We start from the raw sequence: 21,050 nt of genomic DNA on the forward strand, positions 1-21,050 counted from the left end.
CATCCCTCCTGGTATTGCCAATGGCCGGTGACGTGTATGACGGTGCACCCCATAAGGCTATATGGAAATATGCTTATGAATGTATATATGACATGACTGGAATATGTTTTATGCTACATATGGCATGTAACATATCTCTGTAAAGGTTATGGTCTACTGAATTTATTCATCCTATTTGTATGCATGTGTCATTATTGTATTTGAAGTTATGAATATTGGCTGCATACATGTTTTATTTTAAATAGCCTTAGTAAGGCATTTAGTCAACTTCTTTAGAAAGGAATTTGCAAGTTAAGTGCCCAGTCAAGAAGCACTTTACAGACAATGGATCCTGAAAGGCTCCAATCCACGCAAGTCTACATGAGGACATTCAAGGTAGCATGAGAACAATGGCTGCTGCCTGTAAAAACTGAGTCATGCATGCCCGTGGGAGACCTCTCCATTTTGTCTTCAGCTGGCTCAAGAGATAGCCTCTCCACTCCCAAGGATACCTGAAAGAAACTGGAACAAAGGACAGTAACTATAGGGGGTATGAGTGATTGCTGGACCCAGACTAGAAGGAGACTAGTCTGTAAAAGGAAGCTTACTGGAATTCCTCTGAGAGTGAGGTTTTTATCTGCATTCAGTTTTCTTACTGTATTAGACATAGACTTGCATGTTCTATTTTATTTTGCTTGGTAATTCACTTTGTTCTGTCTGTTACTACTTGGAACCACTTAAATCCTACTTTCTGTATTTAATAAAATCACTTTTTACTTATTAATTAACCCAGAGTATGTATTAATACTGGAGGAGGGGGAAAACAGCTGTGCATACCTCTCTATCAGTGTTATAGAGGGCAAACAATGTATGAATTTACCCTTTATAAGCTTTATACAGGGTAAAACGGATTTATTTGGGGTTTGGACCCTATTGGGAGTTGAGCATCTGAGTGTTAAAGATAGGAACACTTCTTAAGCTGCTTTCAATTAAGCCTACAGCTCTTAGGGGACCTGGTTCAGACCTGGGTCTGAGTTTGCAGCAGGCTAGCGGGTCTGGCTCAAACCAGGCAGGACACTGAAGTCCCAAGCTGGGAGGGCAGGGAAAGCAGGGTCAGAAGTAGTCTAGGCACATCAGTTGGCAGCCCCAAGGGGGTTTCTGTGATCCAACCTGTCACAATGTGTTCTATGTAGATGTCCCTCGACCACTTGATGGCGTCTGACACCATGAGTTGCCACATTAGCCGAGCGTAGCATTGACCGACTCCACATTCTGTCAGCACTCGCTCATTACCGGGGTCCCATGCACCCAGGGCTCCGATAATCACCGCATGAGTTTGGACTTCATAGCCCCTAACTCTCAGGGTGTCGGCCAGAGGGGCATATTTCTCCAGCTTTCGAGATCGGGCATCGTGGAAAGCCAGAGTCCTGTTTTCGAAGGGCACTGTGATGTCCACCATGATGATCTTCTTCTGGTCCTCGTTGGTGATGATGATGTCCGGTCACAGTTGGCTGTTGGTTCTGGGGATGGCGGAGTTAATGGCTATCTTCCCCATAGATGGCAGGATGTCTCTACTCAGACGATCTTGGATGGTGTTGTGTCACAGCTGCCAGGCTCTGGAATGGGGCTTGCAGCTACACAAGACGTGGGGTAGTGTCTTGTTGGCATAGCTGCACTTCCTGCATCGCTTGTCCTGATTCCCGTGGGAATGTGGAGTGTGGTAGGTAAGGTGCACGGGAGGTAATTGTCTAGCTCTACCTGGCACTGGTGAGGCCTCAGGTGGAATATGGAGTCCAGTTCCAGGTGCCACCCTTTAGGAAAAATGTGTACAAATTAGGGAGTGTCCACAGAAGAGCAACAAAAATGATTGGTTAAGAAAACCTGACCCACCAGGAAAGATTTAAAAAATGGGCATGTTTAGTCTTGAGAAAAGAAGATAGGGGGATCTGATAGCCTTCAAATAAGTTCAGGGCTGTTAGAGGAGGTGATCAATTATTCTTCATAGCCCCTGAAGGCAGGACAAGATGGAACTGGCTTAGTACGCAGCAAGGGAGACTTAGGGTGGAGGAAAAAAATTCTAATTAATAGTGTAGTTAAGCTCTGCAATAGGCTTCCAAGGGAGGTTATGGAGTCCCCAGCATCTGAGTTTTTTTAAGAACAGGTTGGACAAACACCCGTCAGGGATGATCTCTAGGTTTACTTGGTCCTGCCACAGCACAGGGGGCTGGACTTGAGCGCCATGGCACCAGGCCCAGAATCAGCAAGGGCCCTGGCCAGACTGATCCCCGGCTGGCTGAGCCGGCCAGGAAAGCTGCCCCCAGCCCTGCTCCGCCCAGCCTCTTCCCCAAAGCCCCTGCCCCACCTCTTCCTACCCCTGTTCCGTCCCAGGCCCACCTCCACTCCACCCCTTCCCCTGAACAAGGTCCCAGGGGACTGCAGCAGGGGTTGGGCGCGCCCTGCAGTCACCGCTCCATGCCACCAGTGAGTGCTCGGGGGCGGTTCCCCTTTGCCCCCCAGTCCCAAGGCTGGGAGTCAGAGAAGCAGAGCGGTGCGGGCTGGGGCCGGGTCGCTCCACTTCCCGTCGCCCTGTGAGTGCAGGGTCGGGCTTGCCCTGCAATCACCAGGTGGCAGGAAATGGAGCAACCCGGCCCCAGCCTGCTCTGCAGGCTCATGCTGGGGGGCAGTTTTCCCCCTGCCCCCCAAGCCTAGGGAGGAGATGGAGCAGTGGAGAAGGGGCATGGGATGGGGAAGAGAAGGGGATGGGGAAGCGGGGGCGGGGGGAAGAGGCAGGGGGGAAGGAATTGGGTGGGATGGAGAGGAGATGGAATGGTGGGAAGGGGCATGGGATGGGGAAGAGAAGAGGATAGGGGAAGCGGGTTCCCAGCATGTGGATCCCATTGGCAGCAGCTGGGGCTCCTCTGTTAAGCAGGCCCATCAAACCCTCACCCTGACAACCCCCACCTCCCCTGCATCTGTACCACCCCAATGAGCCCCCCCAGACACCCTCCCCACTGAGCCCCAACAACCTACACCTAGATCCCCCCCAATGAATCCCACCTCCCCTGTACCCCGACCACGCCCCACTGAGCTCCAACCACTTTCACTTGGTCCTCCCTGCATACTCCCATTGCCCCAGCACCTGGAACCTCCCTGTGCATCCAGATCCCCCGCTGAGCTGCCTGCACCCAGACTGCCCCACACAGAACTCTCTGACCCGCATCTGGATCCCCCCACAGTAAGTCTCTCTGCACTTGGATCCTGCTGCCAGGCTGAGCCTTCCTGCCCACATCTGGTGTGCCTGGTGCAAAAGGGCCCCAAGGTGTTTCTGTGGCTCGCATAGCCCTTGTGCTGTGTCAGGGTCATGTTCAGCCTAACTGCCAAGTCCCTGTCCCAAGGGGGCGGGGGAGGCTGCAGGGTGGCTCCCACCTCCACGCAGCCAGTGGCCTGTGCTCCCCACTGCCATGGTGGAGCTTCCACATTTATTTATTGTGTTAAAAAAAAATTGCAGAATTTTAAAATATTATGCACAGAATTTGATGCAGAATTCCCTCAGGAATATGGGGTGCTGTACAGCTGTGATAGTGGGACTGTGAAGGGACAATAGGGGATCTGTGGGTGGGGGAGCGGGGCAGGGGGTATGGTGTGCAGGGTGCTGTGCAGTTGTGGTGGGAGGTCAGCGGGAGGGGTCTCTGGGCGCGGGGGCGCCGGGCAGCGGGGTCTGCGGGGGAGGCGTCGGGGCGCGGGGGCGCCGGGCAGGGGGGTCTGCGGGAGGGGTCTCTGGGCGCGGGGGCGCCGGGCAGGGGGGTCTGTGGGGGAGGCGTCGGGGCGCGGGGGTGCCGGGCAGGGGGGTCAGCGGGAGGGGTCTCTGGGCGCGGGGGCGCCGGGGTCTGCGGGAGGGGTCTCTGGGCGCGGGGGTGCCGGGCAGGGGGGTCTGCGGGGGAGGCGTCGGGGCGCGGGGGCGCCGGGCAGGGGGGTCTGCGGGGGAGGCGTCGGGGCGCGGGGGCGCCGGGCAGGGGGGTCTGCGGGAGGGGTCTCTGGGCGCGGGGGCGCCGGGCAGGGGGGTCTGCAGGAGGGGTCTCTGGGCGCGGGGGCGCTGGGCAGCGGGGTCTGCGGGGGAGGCGTCGGGGCGCGGGGGCGCCGGGCAGGGGGGTCTGCGGGGGAGGCGTCGGGGCGCGGGGGCGCCGGGCAGGGGGGTCTGCAGGAGGGGTCTCTGGGCGCGGGGGCGCCGGGCAGGGGGGTCTGCGGGGGAGGCGTCGGGGCGCGGGGGCGCCGGGCAGGGGGGTCTGCGGGGGAGGCGTCGGGGCGCGGGGGCGCCGGGCAGGGGGGTCTGCGGGAGGGGTCTCTGGGCGCGGGGGCGCTGGGCAGGGGGGTCAGCGGGGGAGGCGTCGGGGCGCGGGGGCGCCGGGCAGGGGGGTCTGCGGGAGGGGTCTCTGGGCGCGGGGGCGCCGGGCAGGGGGGTCAGCGGGGGAGGTCTCTGGTGAGGGGTGCTGGGCATAAGGGCAGGGCGCCGGGCAGCGTGGAAGGGGCAGGCTGGCAGCACAGGGCTGGGTGGGCCAGCGTGGGTCTAGCAGTTGTGGGTCTGTAAGCAGTGCCCTTGTGCTGGGCTGAGGGCGGCCACTCCCGCTGCGCCTCATTGCCCCCCACCAGCCCCTCGCTCTGCGGAGCGCCCCCCATCACATGCCCTATTTCCCCAGTTGGGGGCCCACAAACGTGTTTGACGCCGGGCCCACAAAAAGTTAACCCGGCCCGGGACTGGAGGACCTGCCCGGTCATTTGCAGCCCCCCGCCGAGGGCTCGAAGCGCCCCTGGGTGTCTTTTTAGCGGTCCAAGCAAAGGGGCATTCACACCCCCCGCCGGCAAAGTCGCCCAGGGGCAGCCCCCGGCCGCCAGGGGGCGGCGGAGCTGCCAGACGAGTTTGCCGGAGCGGGGCGTTCCCTGGCTCGCCTCCCGCTGCCGCGCTTGCCCCGGTGGGGCCCGTGGGTCGCCCCCAGCCCCCGGCCCAGCGGCGCCGGCAGGAGGCGCCCGAGCCCGAAGGCGCGCGCGCGCTCGGCGCGCACCCCCCGCCGTGCGCGTACGTCGCGGCGGCCGCCGGGGCTCAGCCTCCCCCGCGCCGGGGCCGGGCTGCGAGCGGAGGAGGCGGCGCCTAGCGGTCGCCGGGCTTCCCTTTAAAAGCTCGGGGCGGCCGCGGCAGCTCGGGTAGCGGCGACAGCTGCAGCGCCTGGTCCTTCGCCGCCGCGTCGGTCTTGGAGCGGGGGGGGCACACGCGGCTGTTCCCAGCCCGGATCGGCCCCTCCCTTTCCATGCGCCCGCCGGCCATGTCCACGAACTTCCTGCTCGCGCCCATCCTGGAGTGCCCCCCGGACTTCTTCCAGCGCCGGGACATCAAACTGGCGGTGCTGGGGGCCGGCAGCGTGGGCAAAAGCGGTGAGTTCCGCTGGGCGAGCCACTGCCGCGGGGGGGCGGCGTAGCTGGGGCTGGGGAGCGAGAGACAGCCGGGCTCGGTCGCACGTAGAGATCCCGGGGGGTGAGGGAAGGAATGGCCCTGAAAACAGAGGGATGTTGGCCGAGTCTCTCTGGGTTTCAGAGGAGCAGCCGTGTTAGTCTGTATCCCCAAAAAGGAAAGGAGGACTTGTGGCCCCTTAGAGACTAACACATTTATTAGAGCATAAGCTTGCGTGAGCTACAGCTCACTTCATCGGATGCATTTGGCTCCCGCAAGCTTATGCTCCAATAAATGTGTTAGTCTCTAAGGGGCCACAAGTCCTCCTTTTCTCTCTGGGTTGTTTGTGGACGCGGCCCTTGGTCAGGAGAGAAGCGCCGAAGTCAGGGATGCTTCTTCCTGCCTTAGCTGGAGAATTCCTTCGCAGCCACGGAGTTTTTCCAGTAGCCAGGCAGGCCAAAACTATTGTCCCCTTCTTGTTCCTTTGACTGGCTTTGATCTAGCTGCACGTCCCTCCGATCCAAATATGACAATTATTTTAAAAAAAGAAAAGGAGGACTTGTGGCACCTTGGAAACTAACAAATTTATTAGAGCATAAGCTTTCGTGAGCTACAGCTCACTTCATCGGATGCATTTGGTGGAAAAAACAGAGGGGAGATTGCTATACACACAGCTGCTACTCTGAAATCTGTCATTATGCAGGGCACTGAATTTAGCCCTATAGAGTGGAAATCTGTCAACTTCACGAAAAAACTCGTACAAATATAGACAGACATCATCTTCCTCTCCAAATGCAAACAGAAGGTGTGTACATCAATCTCCCCTGTTTTTTCCACCAAATGCATCCGAAGAAGTGAGCTGTAGCTCACGAAAGCTTATGCTCTAATAAATTTGTTAGTCTCTAAGGTGCCACAAGTCCTCCTTTTCTTTTTGCGAATACAGACTAACACTGCTGCTACTCTGAAACCTGTAATTATTTTAAAGCTTTCTATGCATTAACCTCCACTGATAAACCTGTAGATGTACACGCAAGGGGAGCTGGAGCGGGATTGTAGTGTGTTTTGCCATGCGGCTATTAATAAAAGCATCTGGTTCTTTTCAGCTATGATTGTTAGATTCCTAACGAAGAGGTTTATTGGAGACTATGAACCCAATACAGGTGAGGATTTTTTTTAATGTCTGTTTGCAGAATCTATATGCTAGCTCCCATGTTGCTTTAGCGTTTATTCCCCTTGCCCCAAAGTAACAGTTTTCATTACTTTTATTTATTTCTCAGGAAACTTGTATTCAAGACTTGTTCATGTAGAAGGAGACCAAGTTTCCATACAGATCCAAGACACACCAGGATGTATTCAGGTACAGAAATGCTTCTGAACTAGCAAGGGGGGACTTGATCCAAACTCTACTGAAAATCAGTAGAAATGCAGTATTTCTTTCCTACAATTATTATCATTCATGCATCACTACCTACAGTTATTTTATGACTAATAGCTGTGATTAATGATTCATAGAATGGATTTAAGCCTGTACAAAATAATCTGTAATGGGTGTTTTGGAATACAATTATATCAAACTTATTTATGTTGAAAGTTTATTAACAGACTTTTTTAAATTTTTTATTTAAAATACTAAACTTAAGATGTACTATAATGTGCATGATGATGATCTACTCAGGCTGCTAGTAGAACATGACTAAAACCAGACTTTTTTTCCCTTGCAGATTTATTGAATATGCTAGAGTAGCTTGCTTGAAAATGTTGTGTGCTATAGTGATCTATATTGTCTTGGACTAAGCTAAATGTACAGTAACTAAATCATTTGATTTATCTTAAAATGATTCAAGATGAAACATTAGTTTTCACAATTATGTTCTTTAAGTCTGCATTAAGCAGTTGAGCTCCATCAGTTAGTAAAGACTCAAAAATTGAACCATTCCTTAAATAGCCAGACCTGCCTCCTAATAAATAGGAATAAAGTTCATTAGATGTCTTGTTGCTTTATAAATCTGTTTGAAAATAGTACAATTTAAGCTTCATCTTTCCATCATCTAACTTCCAATCATTCCTTTACAGGTGCAAGAAGGCTTTATACAGGTGTTGGATTCTCTTTCCAGATGTGTGAAGTGGGCAGAGGGCTTTCTCTTGGTCTATTCTATCACAGACTACAGTAGCTATCAGTCTATTCGTCCTCTCTATCAGCACATACGCAAAGTCCATCCAGACTCTAAAATACCCATCTTTATTGTGGGAAACAAAGGGGATCTTCTCCATGCGAGGCAGGTACAGACCAATGAGGGGATGCAGCTGGCTAATGAACTGGGCAGTGTGTTTTTAGAAATCTCCACTAGTGAAAACTACCACGGGGTCTGTGATGTTTTTCAGTATCTTTGCAGGGAAGTTAGCAAACTACACCACAGCAGCTTTGGAGACAAAAGGAGATCGTCCATCATCCCTCGACCCAAGTCTCCTAACATGCAAGATCTAAAGAGACGTTTCAAACAGGCACTAACTTCCAAAGTCAAGTAAACCAACACTGAGTCATGTGCAACTAAATGAACTTTTTTTTATAAACTGTAAATTTAAAAAAAATATTTATTTTTGTACTCGTGCCACTGATGTGCAGGTGGGTGGAAGTAGGCAATTTTTTGTTTAGTTTTGTAAGAACTACTGTGCTGTAACAAACTGGATTTTGCTAGTGGTTAGAGAAAGGATTGAGCCAGGAGCTGTGGTTTCTGGGCCCGTTTTGGACAGTGACTTGCAGTTTAACCTAGGCTATGGTGCTGTGTCTGTGCCTCCGATCTGTAAAATGGGGATGATGATGTAACACCTTTTGTCAAATGCTGTGAGATCCTTGGCTGACTAGCTTTACATATGGAGAAAGTATTATTAAAGGTGAAATGAGAACTCTTCAGTTGCAATAGTCCTGTTTTAACAGAACACTTAGCAGGCCTTCCCTCCTTTATGGCCGACAAGTTGGTACCTGAGTGTGTGCAAGGATTTGAGTTATTTTGCCAGCATCTGTAGAGTGGCAACAAGTCCTTTTGGCAACTTGGCATTTTTGTTGTACTGTGCTGTTCACAATATGCATTTATATTATATAAACCTTACCACATACCTTGCTCTATGAGATGACTGGTATATGTCGTCTGCCCTAAAGTAATCATTTTGTGTAGATCCATTGGCTTCCATGTATTTTCAGCAGGGATGAATCTTTCCTTGAAAGACACTGGGCCAAAGTGCTGGTTTTGGAGGCTCTGTGAAGGTCACAAGTGGGAGGCATTGCTGTCCTATTGCTCTTTGAGTAGTATAGCAGTAGATCTGAGAATAGGATTGATTTGACATGCATTCTATTTATATAGAGAAGTGGTTGTATTTAAAGGAATGACTTGTTTTTCTCAAGGCTTTTTTCACAGGTATGCAAAGGCAAGGCAGTGAATTTATGTGACTGCTTATCTAGTGTAAACTATGCTATATCAGAATGGTTGTAATAACTCTTTTTTAAGAGGCACTATAACAAGAAATATGGTCTTTGTTAATGGCACATGCTGCTTTGGCAAGCTACAGCTTTGCTCTCCCAGCCATTTATATAAAATGCTTACTCGGGCCTAACTCCTAGTAGGCTTCAATAGAAGTTGTTATAGCTAGCAGTGTTTGGGACCAAAGATTGTTATGCAGGTGGTGGTTTGTTTCCCTCCCCACCTCCATCTTCTCCTTGCTATTTTTACAAATATTTTACTTTCACAACCTATCCTGGGGGTGCTACAATGAAATCCATAATTCTGTCTATATCAGCCACTGCTGTGGCATCGGACTTATCACAATTTTAACAATATGCTTCCTTCCCCTCCACCCCCCCACACTAGCCTTGATCTATAGATGGAAATCCTATTGACATCAGTGGGAATTGCACATGTAGATCTGGGGTAGTATAGACTGCAGCATCAAGTAAGAGGAGATGCTCTGCAAAGAAATACCATATTTAAAATCCCACAGGGCCCAAATCCTGCAGCCTTTACGCAGGGCTGAATTCATCATAGAATCATAGAATATCAGGGTTGGAAGGGACCCCAGAAGGTCATCTAGTCCAACCCCCTGCTCAAAGCAGGACCAAGTCCCAGTTAAATCATCCCAGCTAGGGCTTTGTCAAGCCTGACCTTAAAAACCTCTAAGGAAGGAGATTCTACCACCTCCCTAGGTAACGCATTCCAGTGTTTCACCACCCTCTTAGTGAAAAAGTTTTTCCTAATATCCAATCTAAACCTCCCCCATTGCAACTTGAGACCATTACTCCTCGTTCTGTCATCTGCTACCATTGAGAACAGTCTAGAGCCATCCTCTTTGAAACCCCCTTTCAGGTAGTTGAAAGCAGCTATCAAATCCCCCCTCATTCTTCTCTTCTGCAGACTAAACAATCCCAGCTCCCTCAGCCTCTCCTCATAAGTCATGTGCTCTAGACCCCTAATCATTTTCGTTGCCCTTCGTTGTACTCTTTCCAATTTATCCACATCCTTCCTGTAGTGTGGGGCCCAAAACTGGACACAGTACTCCAGATGAGGCCTCACCAGTGTCGAATAGAGGGGAACGATCACGTCCCTCGATCTGCTCGCTATGCCCCTACTTATACAACCCAAATGCCATTGGCCTTCTTGGCAACAAGGGCACACTGCTGACTCATATCCAGCTTCTCGTCCACTGTCACCCCTAGGTCCTTTTCCGCAGAACTGCTGCCGAGCCATTCGGTCCCTAGTCTGTAGCGGTGCATTGGATTCTTCCATCCTAAGTGCAGGACCCTGCATTTATCCTTATTGAACCTCATTAGATTTCTTTTGGCCCAATCCTCCAATTTGTCTAGGTCCTTCTGTATCCTATCCCTCCCCTCCAGCGTATCTACCACTCCTCCCAGTTTAGTATCATCCGCAAATTTGCTGAGAGTGCAATCCACACCATCCTCCAGATCATTTATGAAGATATTGAACAAAACGGGCCCCAGGACCGACCCCTGGGGCACTCCACTTGACACCGGCTGCCAACTAGACATGGAGCCATTGATCACTACCCGTTGAGCCCGACAATCTAGCCAGCTTTCTACCCACCTTATAGTGCATTCATCCAGCCCATACTTCCTTAACTTGCTGACAAGAATGCTGTGGGAGACCGTGTCAAAAGCTTTGCTAAAGTCAAGAAACAATACATCCACTGCTTTCCCTTCATCCACAGAACCAGTAATCTCATCATAAAAGGCGATTAGATTAGTCAGGCATGACCTTCCCTTGGTGAATCCATGCTGACTGTTCCTGATCACTTTCCTCTCCTCTAAGTGCTTCAGGATTGATTCTTTGAGGACCTGCTCCATGATTTTTCCAGGGACTGAGGTGAGGCTGACCGGCCTGTAGTTCCCAGGATCCTCCTTCTTCCCTTTTTTAAAGATGGGCACTACATTAGCCTTTTTCCAGTCATCCGGGACTTCCCCCGTTCGCCACGAGTTTTCAAAGATAATGTCCAAGGGCTCTGCAATCACAGCCGCCAATTCCTTCAGCACTCTCGGATGCAATTCGTCCGGCCCCATGGACTTGTGCACGTCCAGCTTTTCTAAATAGTCCCTAACCACCTCTATCTCTACAGAGGGCTGGCCATCTCTTCCCCATTTTGTGTTGCCCAGCACAGCAGTCTGGGAGCTGACCTTGTTAGTGAAAACAGAGGCAAAAAAAGCATTGAGTACATTAGCTTTTTCCACATCCTCTGTCACTAGCTTGCCTCCCTCATTCAGTAAGGGGCCCACACTTTCCTTGGCTTTCTTCTTGTTGCCAACATACCTGAAGAAACCCTTCTTGTTACTCTTGACATCTCTTGCTAGCTGCAGCTCCAGGTGCGATTTGGCCCTCCTGATATCTTTCCTACATGCCCGAGCAATATTTTTATACTCTTCCCTGGTCATATGTCCAAGCTTCCAAGCTTCCACTTCTTGTAAGCTTCTTTTTTATGTTTAAGATCCGCTAGGATTTCACCATTAAGCCAAGCTGGTCGCCTGCCATATTTACTATTCTTTCGACTCATCGGGATGGTTTGTCCCTGTAACCTCAACAGGGATTCCTTGAAATACAGCCAGCTCTCCTGGACTCCCTTCCCTTTCATGTTAGTCCCCCAGGGGATCCTGGCCATCTGTTCCCTGAGGGAGTCAAAGTCTGCTTTCCTGAAGTCCAGGGTCCGTATCCTGCTGCTTACCTTTCTTCCCTGCGTCATCCAACATATACTCCTCGCAACCCCTTTAGCAACTGCACCACTGTTCTTCTATTGCCTACCAAAGGCACCCTCTCCCAGGCTTCTGGTTCTCCAGCCATCAGCTCTCTTAGGCAGAGACATGCATTTCTGTCCCCTTCTGATGGGGGTATTTTCAGGCTGCACAGTTCCCTGTCTACACTGTATGAATTCCCCAGCAAGTCAGACTACCTAAACAGGTCTGCTTTGCTTTTTTTCCCCCCTCAGAGGCTATGAACAGTGTAACTGCCTACAGTTATAAAGGTACTGCACAGCTTTTCCTAAGCAAGCACATTTATTCCTAAGGTGCAAACATTATAGAGAAACCATATTAAAGCAAGAACCATGCATGCTAATGAGCTTACCTGAAATCACTCCAGCTCCAGCAAGGGTTCTGGTAGGAGTCTGTCCTTCAAAACCCTGCAAGGGGTTTTGTGTGGTTACAAGTTCATAACTACCTTGTCTGAGAACAAGCACACCTGTGAGTCACCCCTTTACACAGTTGGGGCTTCTGATCTTGTCCTCATGTAACAAGCAACCAACAGACAATGGCTCCCTCCTCAGGATGAGGCTTTAAAAAGCAGAGCTCTTGCATAACGGAGGCAGTATGTTTGCATACGCCTTCCCCCAAGCTTGTTCCCAGGAAACCCCCTTAACTACAGTATGAGAGGGGTAGCCGTGTTCGTCTGTATCCACAAAAACATTGAGGAGTTTGGTGGCACCTTAAAGACTAACAGATTTATTTGGGCATAAGCTTTTGGGGGTAAAAAACCCACTTCTCAGATGCATGGAGTGACTGAAGAAGTGGGTTTTTTACCCCCAAAAGCTTAGGCCCAAATAAATTGGCTAGTCTTTAAGATGCCACCAGGCTCCTTGCCACTTAACTACATTCATTATTGTCTGGTACATTGTTTCAAATAACCCACTGAAGCTCATAACACGTCCTAGAGTTTACTTTAGTCATGTCTCCACCCCTTCGCTCCCACCTCCCAGAGACATTATATACAATAGTACATAAACATTTGCATTTTTAATACAATGAACTCCTAATAAGCCTAATTCAATGAGTTTGTCCAGGAAATTGTCATACCTATCACAGGGGCATTCAGAGAACATTAAAAAAATCAAGGCTGGCTTTGGCCTCAGTACTTGCTAAATATTTATTCCTGCTCCCACTGAAGCAAATGAAATAGTTTCAATTGAGTTGAAAAGAAGCAGGAGCAGGTCCTATAGCAGTCTGCCTCCCCCAAACACTTCATTGAAATCCTGAACTAGGATTGCAAATTGGGAACATATACCTTTGGTTAATTAGCAGCTATGAAAAGGCCCTATAAAAAACCTGACAAAAATAAATGCCACTTGATGATATGCATATGAAAGACTTCCCCAAATGGACATCCCTTATTAAGGTATATTATAAGCATCTACTGCTAGTAGAACTTTAAGTGTCTACTGTTGTGTGTTTGTATATAGTTTTAGTGCAATGAAAGACAAACTACAAGTATAGATATAGTTCAGAGGAAAAGGCTGTAGTAATAGTTTTGTTGTTGTTGAAGACCTTTGACTTTTTGGAAACACAGCTGAACCTCACTGTTGTATATTACATTTGATTTGTGAAATTCTTTCCCTACCCACACCTCACAAAGTTTAACTAAACAGGTTACTTCTTGTGGCACCTTAGAGACTAACAAATTTATTTGGGCATAAGCATTTGTGGGCTAAAACCCACTTTATATTGGAAGAAGGCACACTTGTCTCTCATTCCCACCCACCACTATGACTAAGCCAAACCAAGGCAATTTTAAAGGATAAGATGAGTGGATTTTCAGCAACAGCACTTTGTGCAGCATCACACACTATTATGACTGTTATTACATTATGATCTCTCCCCTGTTGAGCTATTTTGCTTAGTTATCTCCCAGTATTGAAATCATCCCATTATGCTTTTTAAGACTCTGAATTTTAAAATACCAGTTGTCATAAGCTTGTTCTAAGTATTTCCGTTCAAGGCTTCCAGTATCCTAAATATATGCCAGGAGCTTTTTTGAGAAAAAGTTCCATTTACGTAGGGATCCAATCCTTGTCCAGCGCTTGCTTCTGCACTGCCTTAAATCATGTGTCATCATTCACACTTGTGCAAATTGCTAAAAAATCAGAATAGTAATGATGCATGCCCAAGAGGCACAAGGCAGTGGGAAACTAGTCCTTCAGTCTTTATTCACACAAAACTCCTATTGAGTTAAAAATGCATTTTATTGCAGTAACAATCTCAAGACAAGGACCATAAATAAGGCCAGAACCTTATTAGAAAAGCATCAGTACTAAAATATTATTAACCTAAATAGCATATTAGAACCTAAATAGAAAGGCATCAGTACTAAAATACCTGGATCTAATTCTTTTGTAATTTAAGCCAGTTTTACATGTGTAACTCCATTGACTTTTGATGGAGTCACTCCTTATTTAAAGGTTTCAGAGTAGCAGCCGTGATAGTTTGTATTCGCAAAAAGAAAAGGAGTACTTGTGGCACCTTAGAGACTAACAAATTTATTTGAGCATAAGCTTTCGTGAGCTACAGCTCACTTCATCGGATGCATTCAGTGGAAAATAAAGTGGGGAGATTTATATACACAGAGAACATGAAACAATGGGTGTTATCATACACACTGTAAGGAGAGGTTTCAGAGTAGCAGCCGTGTTAGTCTGTATTCGCAAAAAGAAAAGGAGTACTTGTGGCACCTTAGAGACTAACAAATTTATTAGAGCACTTAAGATGAGCTATTACCAGCGGGGTGGGGCGGGGGAAGAGGAAGAAAACCTTTTGTAGTGATAATCAAGGTGGGCCATTTCCAGCAGTTGACAAGAATGTCTGAGGAACAGTGGGGGGATGAGGGGGGTCAAACTGGCCAGTCTTTACATAAAAGAATAAATGGACATAAATCAGACGTCAAGAATTATAACATTCAAAAACCAGTTGGAGAACACTTCAATCTGGGTCACTCGATTACAGACCTCAGAGTGGCTATTCTTCAACAAAAAAACTTCAAAAACAGACTCCGAGAGATTGCTGAATTGGAATTAATTTGCAAACTGGATACAATTAACTTAGGCTTGAATAGAGACGGAGTGGATGGGTCATTACACAAAGTAAAACTATTTCCCCATGTTATTCCCCCCCTCACCCCCCCCCCCACTGTTCCTCAGACGTTCTTGTCAACTGCTGGAAATGGCCCACCTTGATTATCATTACAAAAGGTTTTCTTCCTTTCCCCCCCTCTCCCGCTGGTAATAGCTCATCTTAAGTGATCACTCTCCTTACAGTGTGTATGGTAACACCCATTGTTTCATGTTCTCTGTGTATATAAATCTCCTCACTGTATTTTCCACTGAATGCATCCAATGAAATGAGCTGTAGCTCATGAAAGCTTATGCTCAAATAAATTTGTTAGTCTCTAAGGTGCCACAAGTTCTCCTTTTCTTTTTCCTTATTTAAAGTTAGTGCAAGCATATTTGGAATCAAGTCCCGGTGTTACTCCGGATTTACACCAGTGTAAGGGCAGGACCAGGTTTACATCCAGTTACTACTACTACTCCCAAGGGTTTGAAGTCATTTCCACATTTGTCACTTCTAGAGAACAATACTTTGGGGAATGACTATACAAAGATAGTGATTTAACTGTGCTGCTGACGTACTTCTACAAAGTAACATTTTCTGGAGGTAGCAGTTCAGAATGACACACTGATAAACCTGATGCGGGGTAGAACAGAGTTCACAAAATACTACCTCATCCTGTTTTTCTGATAAGCTAGTTACAATTCTGTGCTAACGCCACCATCACCACCCACCCAGTAATTAAAAAAAGCAAAAACAAAACAGTTTTTTGATTGGAAAAGGTTTCTACGTAATTAATTTACTTGGCTTCCCACGATTTGGTGCTGTTGTCCAAGAAAAAATTGGATCAGATATCTAAACCCAGATTCTGACTTGTTATGCCAGTGGGTATTTGGAATAAATCCATTATATTCTCTTATTACATTCATAAAAGGCCAATCAGGGTGCAGTCAGAAATGAAGCACACATTTCCTTGGACATCTGCAAAGCTTCATAATGAAATTTGCATGTTATACAGCTCAATAGATGGTTCATTTGTGATTTTTAAAAAACCTATTTGTTTGTTTGCCATTCAGAGTTTGATTTCTTGACAGCAAGTGGCAATTCATATGAGAACGCCTCAGATACAAAGACCCAAACCTGCAAGCTGTTCTGTGGGGCAGACACTCCGAGGCAGAGCCCCATTGACTTTGGTGACCTCTGAATGGACAGAAGGGTCTGTCTGCATGCAGCAGCTTGCAGAATTGGGACCCTGAAAGCCATATCATGCTCTAGATCTGTGCCCAGAACTTCCATTAAAATTATATGCATATTTACCAGGAAACTGTCCCATGCTGTTTGTTTAATAGTTTTAGTCCTCATTGTTGATAAATGGTAATTTATTCTTAGTAGCAGAAATATTTCCCTCACAGGCTAATTGTAGCTTTTCCCGTTATTAAAATTGATTCCTTTCCCCATGTTTCAAATGGAGTGTGAAATGGTTTCTCTCTCCCCCTGCTTCCCCCCCCCCCCGTGGTTGTGAGCCAATACCATCAAGTACAGGTAATCAGCACAGCTCTGGGAAGGGGGGACTAAATTCTCCCCTCCCATAGTAGGAAATGAAGTGATTCAAACATTCCCTGGGCTACTTTCTGTCAAGAAAACAAAATCTGATTCAAACTGATACTTACCCCTCATTCAGGCAAAGACTCCCACTGAGGGCAAGTCACTGGGATTTTTGCTTGAGAAATGATTGCATGATTGGGCCCAAAGGTAACTGAAAGCTCTGTAGAAACATTTTAAGGAAAATGCTATTGGCCTATGGGTAGCTTGACAGGAGCCTGCTTATTTGGTATACTTCAGAACAGATATTAGTTCATTTCAAAATTAATACTTGCTAAGCACAATGGGATGACTTCAATGCTGGGAGATAACTAGGCAAAAGCACACAATAAGCGAGAGATCATCAGGCACTAACAGCAATAACAGGTGTGTTATGTTGCTGAAAACCCCCTCATCTTCCTAGGATTTGAAATTGCTGTATAGCAATTCGCTGCTGTTGGTGCAAGGGAAGGAAAGGTTTTGCAGACAGACAAAGATGTAACCTTGCAACAGTTTGGAGCCTGAGGATGTTGAGACATCAGTTTCCAACACTATAACCATTGGGGAAGCTGCCTAGAGAGCTTATCTCTCTGCATACCCTCATCAAATCAGCCTGGCTCACACAATAATCAGACTGCAGTGCCATCTGTTCCCTCACTGAGGCTGCTCAGTCTCTCTGAGGCAATGTGCACTACAAACTTTTACCAATGCAGGTTACACTGGTGTCCAGCCACCACAGTTAGTGCATTGCTTGTGGTTGTGCATACTTAGCTCTTTGCATTGGTGCTGTGCGTACTCACCGAGAGTGCTTGCGTCAGTGCACAGTGGGACGCACCATGGGTAGGTATGCCACTGTGCAACTCACCACTGTCCACCACGTAGGGTGACCAGACAGCAAATGTGAAAAATCGGGATGGGGTGGGGGAGGGTAATAGGAGCCTATATAAGAAAAAGACCCAAAAATTGGGACTGTTCCTATAAAATCGGGACATTTGGTCACCCTACCAGCACACTATCTTTTGGCAATGCATGGTAGGGCAGAAACGAGTCATGCAGGGGTCAAGTTCTATCATGCAACTTTATCCACCCCATAATGCTATCTCTATCCCATAATTTTCATGCCTATTTTGAAAAACCCATGAACCCACATGGGACTTGTTGCTGTCCAAATCCCCTGACAGATGCAAGGAGCGTTCCAGCGCTGCTCTATTGTTCTGAGCATTGCAAGCACAGGACCCACGATTCTCCAGTATTTGCAGAGCCACAAGAAGAGCTGCAGGGGACATGATGATTTCCTGGAGGGCAGATTGCTGTGGGACATAGCAAGAACAATTCAAGGTTGTTGGTGGCATTCACAGAGCAGCTGCAAATGGTAGTGTGACACTGCTGGGCCTGAGAAACGAGCACTGACTGGTGGGATCACATCATAATGCAGGTGTGGGATTGGGGTGCTGGAATTAGTGGTGCTGGGGGGGGTGGCAGCATCCACAGCTTGAAGTGGTTTCCATCATATAGAGCGTTTACAGTTTGGTTCAATGGCTTTCAGCACCGCACACTGTACAAACTGTTCCAATGCCACTGCTTGGTAGGATGAGCAGTTCCTGCAGAAGTTTCGGATGTGCAAGGCCATATCCCTGGATTTGTGTGCTGTGTTCACGAAACTGTCCAGTGCAGGGACACCTGAATGAGAGCTGCACTGAGAGTGGAAAAGCAAGTGGTGATTTCACTGTGGAAATGTTCAGTGTTGGATTTCTGCCAGTCAGTGGGAAATCATTTTGGAGTTGGAAAATCCACTGCGGGTGCTGTCGTCATGCAATTGTGCAGGGCCATTAATGGTCTCCTGCTATGCAGGATGGACTCAGCAATGTGCACAACATAGTGGATGGATTTGCAGCAATGGGGTTCCCAAACTGAGGTGGAGCAATAGACAGCACACATATCTCTATTTTGGCACCAGACCATCTTGCCACAGAGTACATCAACAAAAAGAGCTACTTTTCTATGATACTGCAAGCGCTGGTCAGAGGTGGATTAAGGTCTCCTGGGGCCCTGGGCTGGAGCAAGCGGGGATGCCCCGGCATGGGAACTGTAGCTCCACCCCATGCCTTCCGCCTGTGGCCCCCCCCATTCTACCCCTTCCCACGTGGCCCTGCCCCTCTTCCGCCCATGGCCCCATCCCTATTCCGCCCACCCCCCTGCTGTGGCCCTGAGACTGGAGAAGGTCTGTGCCCCTGCCATGACCCCGAGGCTGCAGCGGGGAGCGAGAGCTCTTCCAGCCTTGGGGCTGCAGCAAGGGGAGATTTTTCCAAGGGCCCCAAATTGGCTGTGGCCCCTGGACACAAGCCCCATGGGCCAGTGTGGTAATCTGCCACTGGTGCTTGTGGATTACTGGAGATGCTTCATCAACGTCAGTGTTGAGTGGTCAGGGAAGGTGCCTGTCACTTGCACTTTTAAGAACACAGGACTGTTCAGAAAACTACAAGCAGGGACTTTCTTTCACAACCAGTGGATTACTGTTTGTGATGTTGAAATGCCAACAGTGATCCTGAGGGATCTAGCCTTCCCCTTTGTCCCCTGGCTCAGGAAGCTGAAGGGATGTTGGCATTGTTTTCTCACAAAATTAGACCTCAGTGAGAGAAATATCCCAATGGTTATAGCTGCCTGCTGTGTCCTACATAATATCTGAGAAGCAAAGGGGTAAAAGTTTCCGCTGGAGTGCCTATCTGCTGAGTTTGAACAACGAGACACAGGAGCTATCAGAAGAGTTCAATGTGGAGCTACATAGCTCAGGGAGACTTTGAAAGAGCCTTTAACAGCAAGCCACAGTAATGCATTGTAATGTACTGTGCTCTGCCTGGTCCTGCAGTTTGGGGGCCTGTTCGGAGTTGGTGCACATCTATGAATATGTTTCAGAGTAGCAGCTGTGTTAGTCTGTATTCGCAAAAAGAAAATAGTGGCACCTTAGAGACTAACAAATTTATTTGAGCATAAGCTTTTGTGAGCTACATCAGATGCATTCAGTGGAAAATACAGTGGGGAGATTTATAACACTGACAATGCACCTAGTAACACTGTGGTGCTTGCTGTACATTTATGATTATTACACTGTGTTTGTCACTGATCCTACGAGTTGTGTCACAGAGTACAATATCAAGCAAGTGGGTGCTTTCACTACCGCCAGGCATTATGCAGGATGGGAGCTATTATTTTCCAAACCACAGTTTTGACTAACAAAAACACATCAAAAAACTCTGTGGAACTTAAAAGCAAACTGAATGGAACAGAGTGTAAAGAAGAGGAAGGAACATTCATATCCATTTTAGATACATTGCCCTATGAGAGCCATGGTTGATGGGTATGTAGGTGAAGCTGTGTTTGTCTTTAATGTCCCGCATTATGGAGGGGTAGGGATAGGGATATAGCCCCTGGTGCCACATGGAAAGTTGAGGAGATGAGTGCTATACTGGAGTTCCCTGTGGACTGCAAGGGAAGGTGAATTTGCGATTGTTGAACTGTAGGTCCACAAGAGTCTGCAGTATCTATGTTTGCTGCCAGAAAAGCCCCATTATGTCCTGGTGCATTTTCCTCTCTCCTTTTCCTAATGGGACTTTCTCCTGTCTGCTCTTTCCCTCTCTATACAGGCCTCCTCTTCATCCTCCAGGTCCTTTGCTCATGATCTGATACAGCACTGGCTTGCAGGATCTGAATGAACATATCATCCCGAGTCCTCTTCTTTCTCTTCCTCTGGCATCTGCATCCGGCGGTTGTGGAGGGGGAACCGCTCAAGTCTTCAATGGCAGCAGCTGCAGATAAAACCCACAGAGGTACCATTGTCAGTACAGTCACAATGGAAAGTGAAAGTTAAGATTCAGAACTCCTTTTCCTTGCTTCCCTAAAGTTTTAAACAAGACAGGCTTATTGACTTTTCTGCTTGGAATTGCTTGTGCACAGCACCACACTCAGCACCAGCCATTGTGAGCGTGGCCCGGCGAGGGTGAGGGAAATGAGGATGGAAAGTGCTTGGTTGCATGAATCTCTGAGTAGAGAGCAATGGCACTGAATACTGGCACCATTTTCCACAGGCGGTGGTGATTTTAGCTGATAGCCCACTCCCGAGGGTAACCAAGCCACAGAGAGCACAACTGGTGCTGGTGTCCTGAAGCCACTCAGGCATGTATGCTGCTACCCTGTGGGGCCTGCCGAAATTATCACTGACTAGTGTGGGAAAATGTCCTATCGTGGAGGAAGAAATAAGGCTGCCATCCCTAGAAACATTCAGGTGAGGATTGCAGATTATCTCCATGGAAGTTTCATCAAGATCTCTCAGGAGGATTCAACAGACATCCTTGCGGCTTGGCATTGGATCGACTGTTGGCCTTCCTGGCCTCCTAATATGCCTGACACAGTTCCTTGGCTTTCACGTGGCACTGCTGCTGGTCCCTATCATACCCCTTCTCCTGCATTCCCTGAGCAATCTGCTCTTAGATGTCCACGCTTCTATGGCTGTTCCATAGCTGTGCCTGCACAGTCTCTTCTCCCCACAGGCCCAGGAGATCCAATATCTCCTGTCTACTCCAAGCCAGAGCGCGTCTGGAGCATGTAGCTGACATGATCTGCTGGGTGGTTGCACATAACAATGGAGAGCTGCTGGGTGGGCTCACCATGCTGGAGAATCAGGAAAAG

At 48.3% G+C, this 21,050-nt stretch overlaps 1 protein-coding gene across 3 annotated transcripts; it reads left to right on the forward strand.

Annotated features, from left to right (window-relative positions):
• The first annotated feature begins 5,059 nt into the window (after positions 1-5,059).
• On the forward strand, positions 5,060-20,092 carry RASL11A (RAS like family 11 member A). Of its 3 annotated transcripts, none has more exons than XM_038414830.2 (5): positions 5,060-5,403; positions 6,523-6,579; positions 6,697-6,776; positions 7,493-7,699; positions 20,009-20,092. In XM_038414830.2, the coding sequence occupies exons 1-5, from the start codon at positions 5,280-5,282 to the stop codon at positions 20,075-20,077; spliced, it is 537 nt and encodes a 178-aa protein (XP_038270758.1). In that variant the 5' UTR covers positions 5,060-5,279; the 3' UTR covers positions 20,078-20,092. The 3 variants fall into 3 exon arrangements, with proteins under 3 accessions (XP_038270758.1, XP_038270750.1, XP_038270740.1); XM_038414822.2 differs by lacking the exon at positions 20,009-20,092 and adding an exon at positions 7,802-8,326 and having other exon boundaries at positions 5,064-5,403; XM_038414812.2 differs by lacking the exon at positions 20,009-20,092 and having other exon boundaries at positions 5,072-5,403; positions 7,493-8,326.
• Positions 20,093-21,050: the final 958 nt, after the last annotated feature.

Source organism: Dermochelys coriacea, chromosome 1 (assembly GCF_009764565.3).
Source record: "Dermochelys coriacea isolate rDerCor1 chromosome 1, rDerCor1.pri.v4, whole genome shotgun sequence".
NCBI classification, from domain to species: domain Eukaryota; kingdom Metazoa; phylum Chordata; order Testudines; family Dermochelyidae; genus Dermochelys; species Dermochelys coriacea.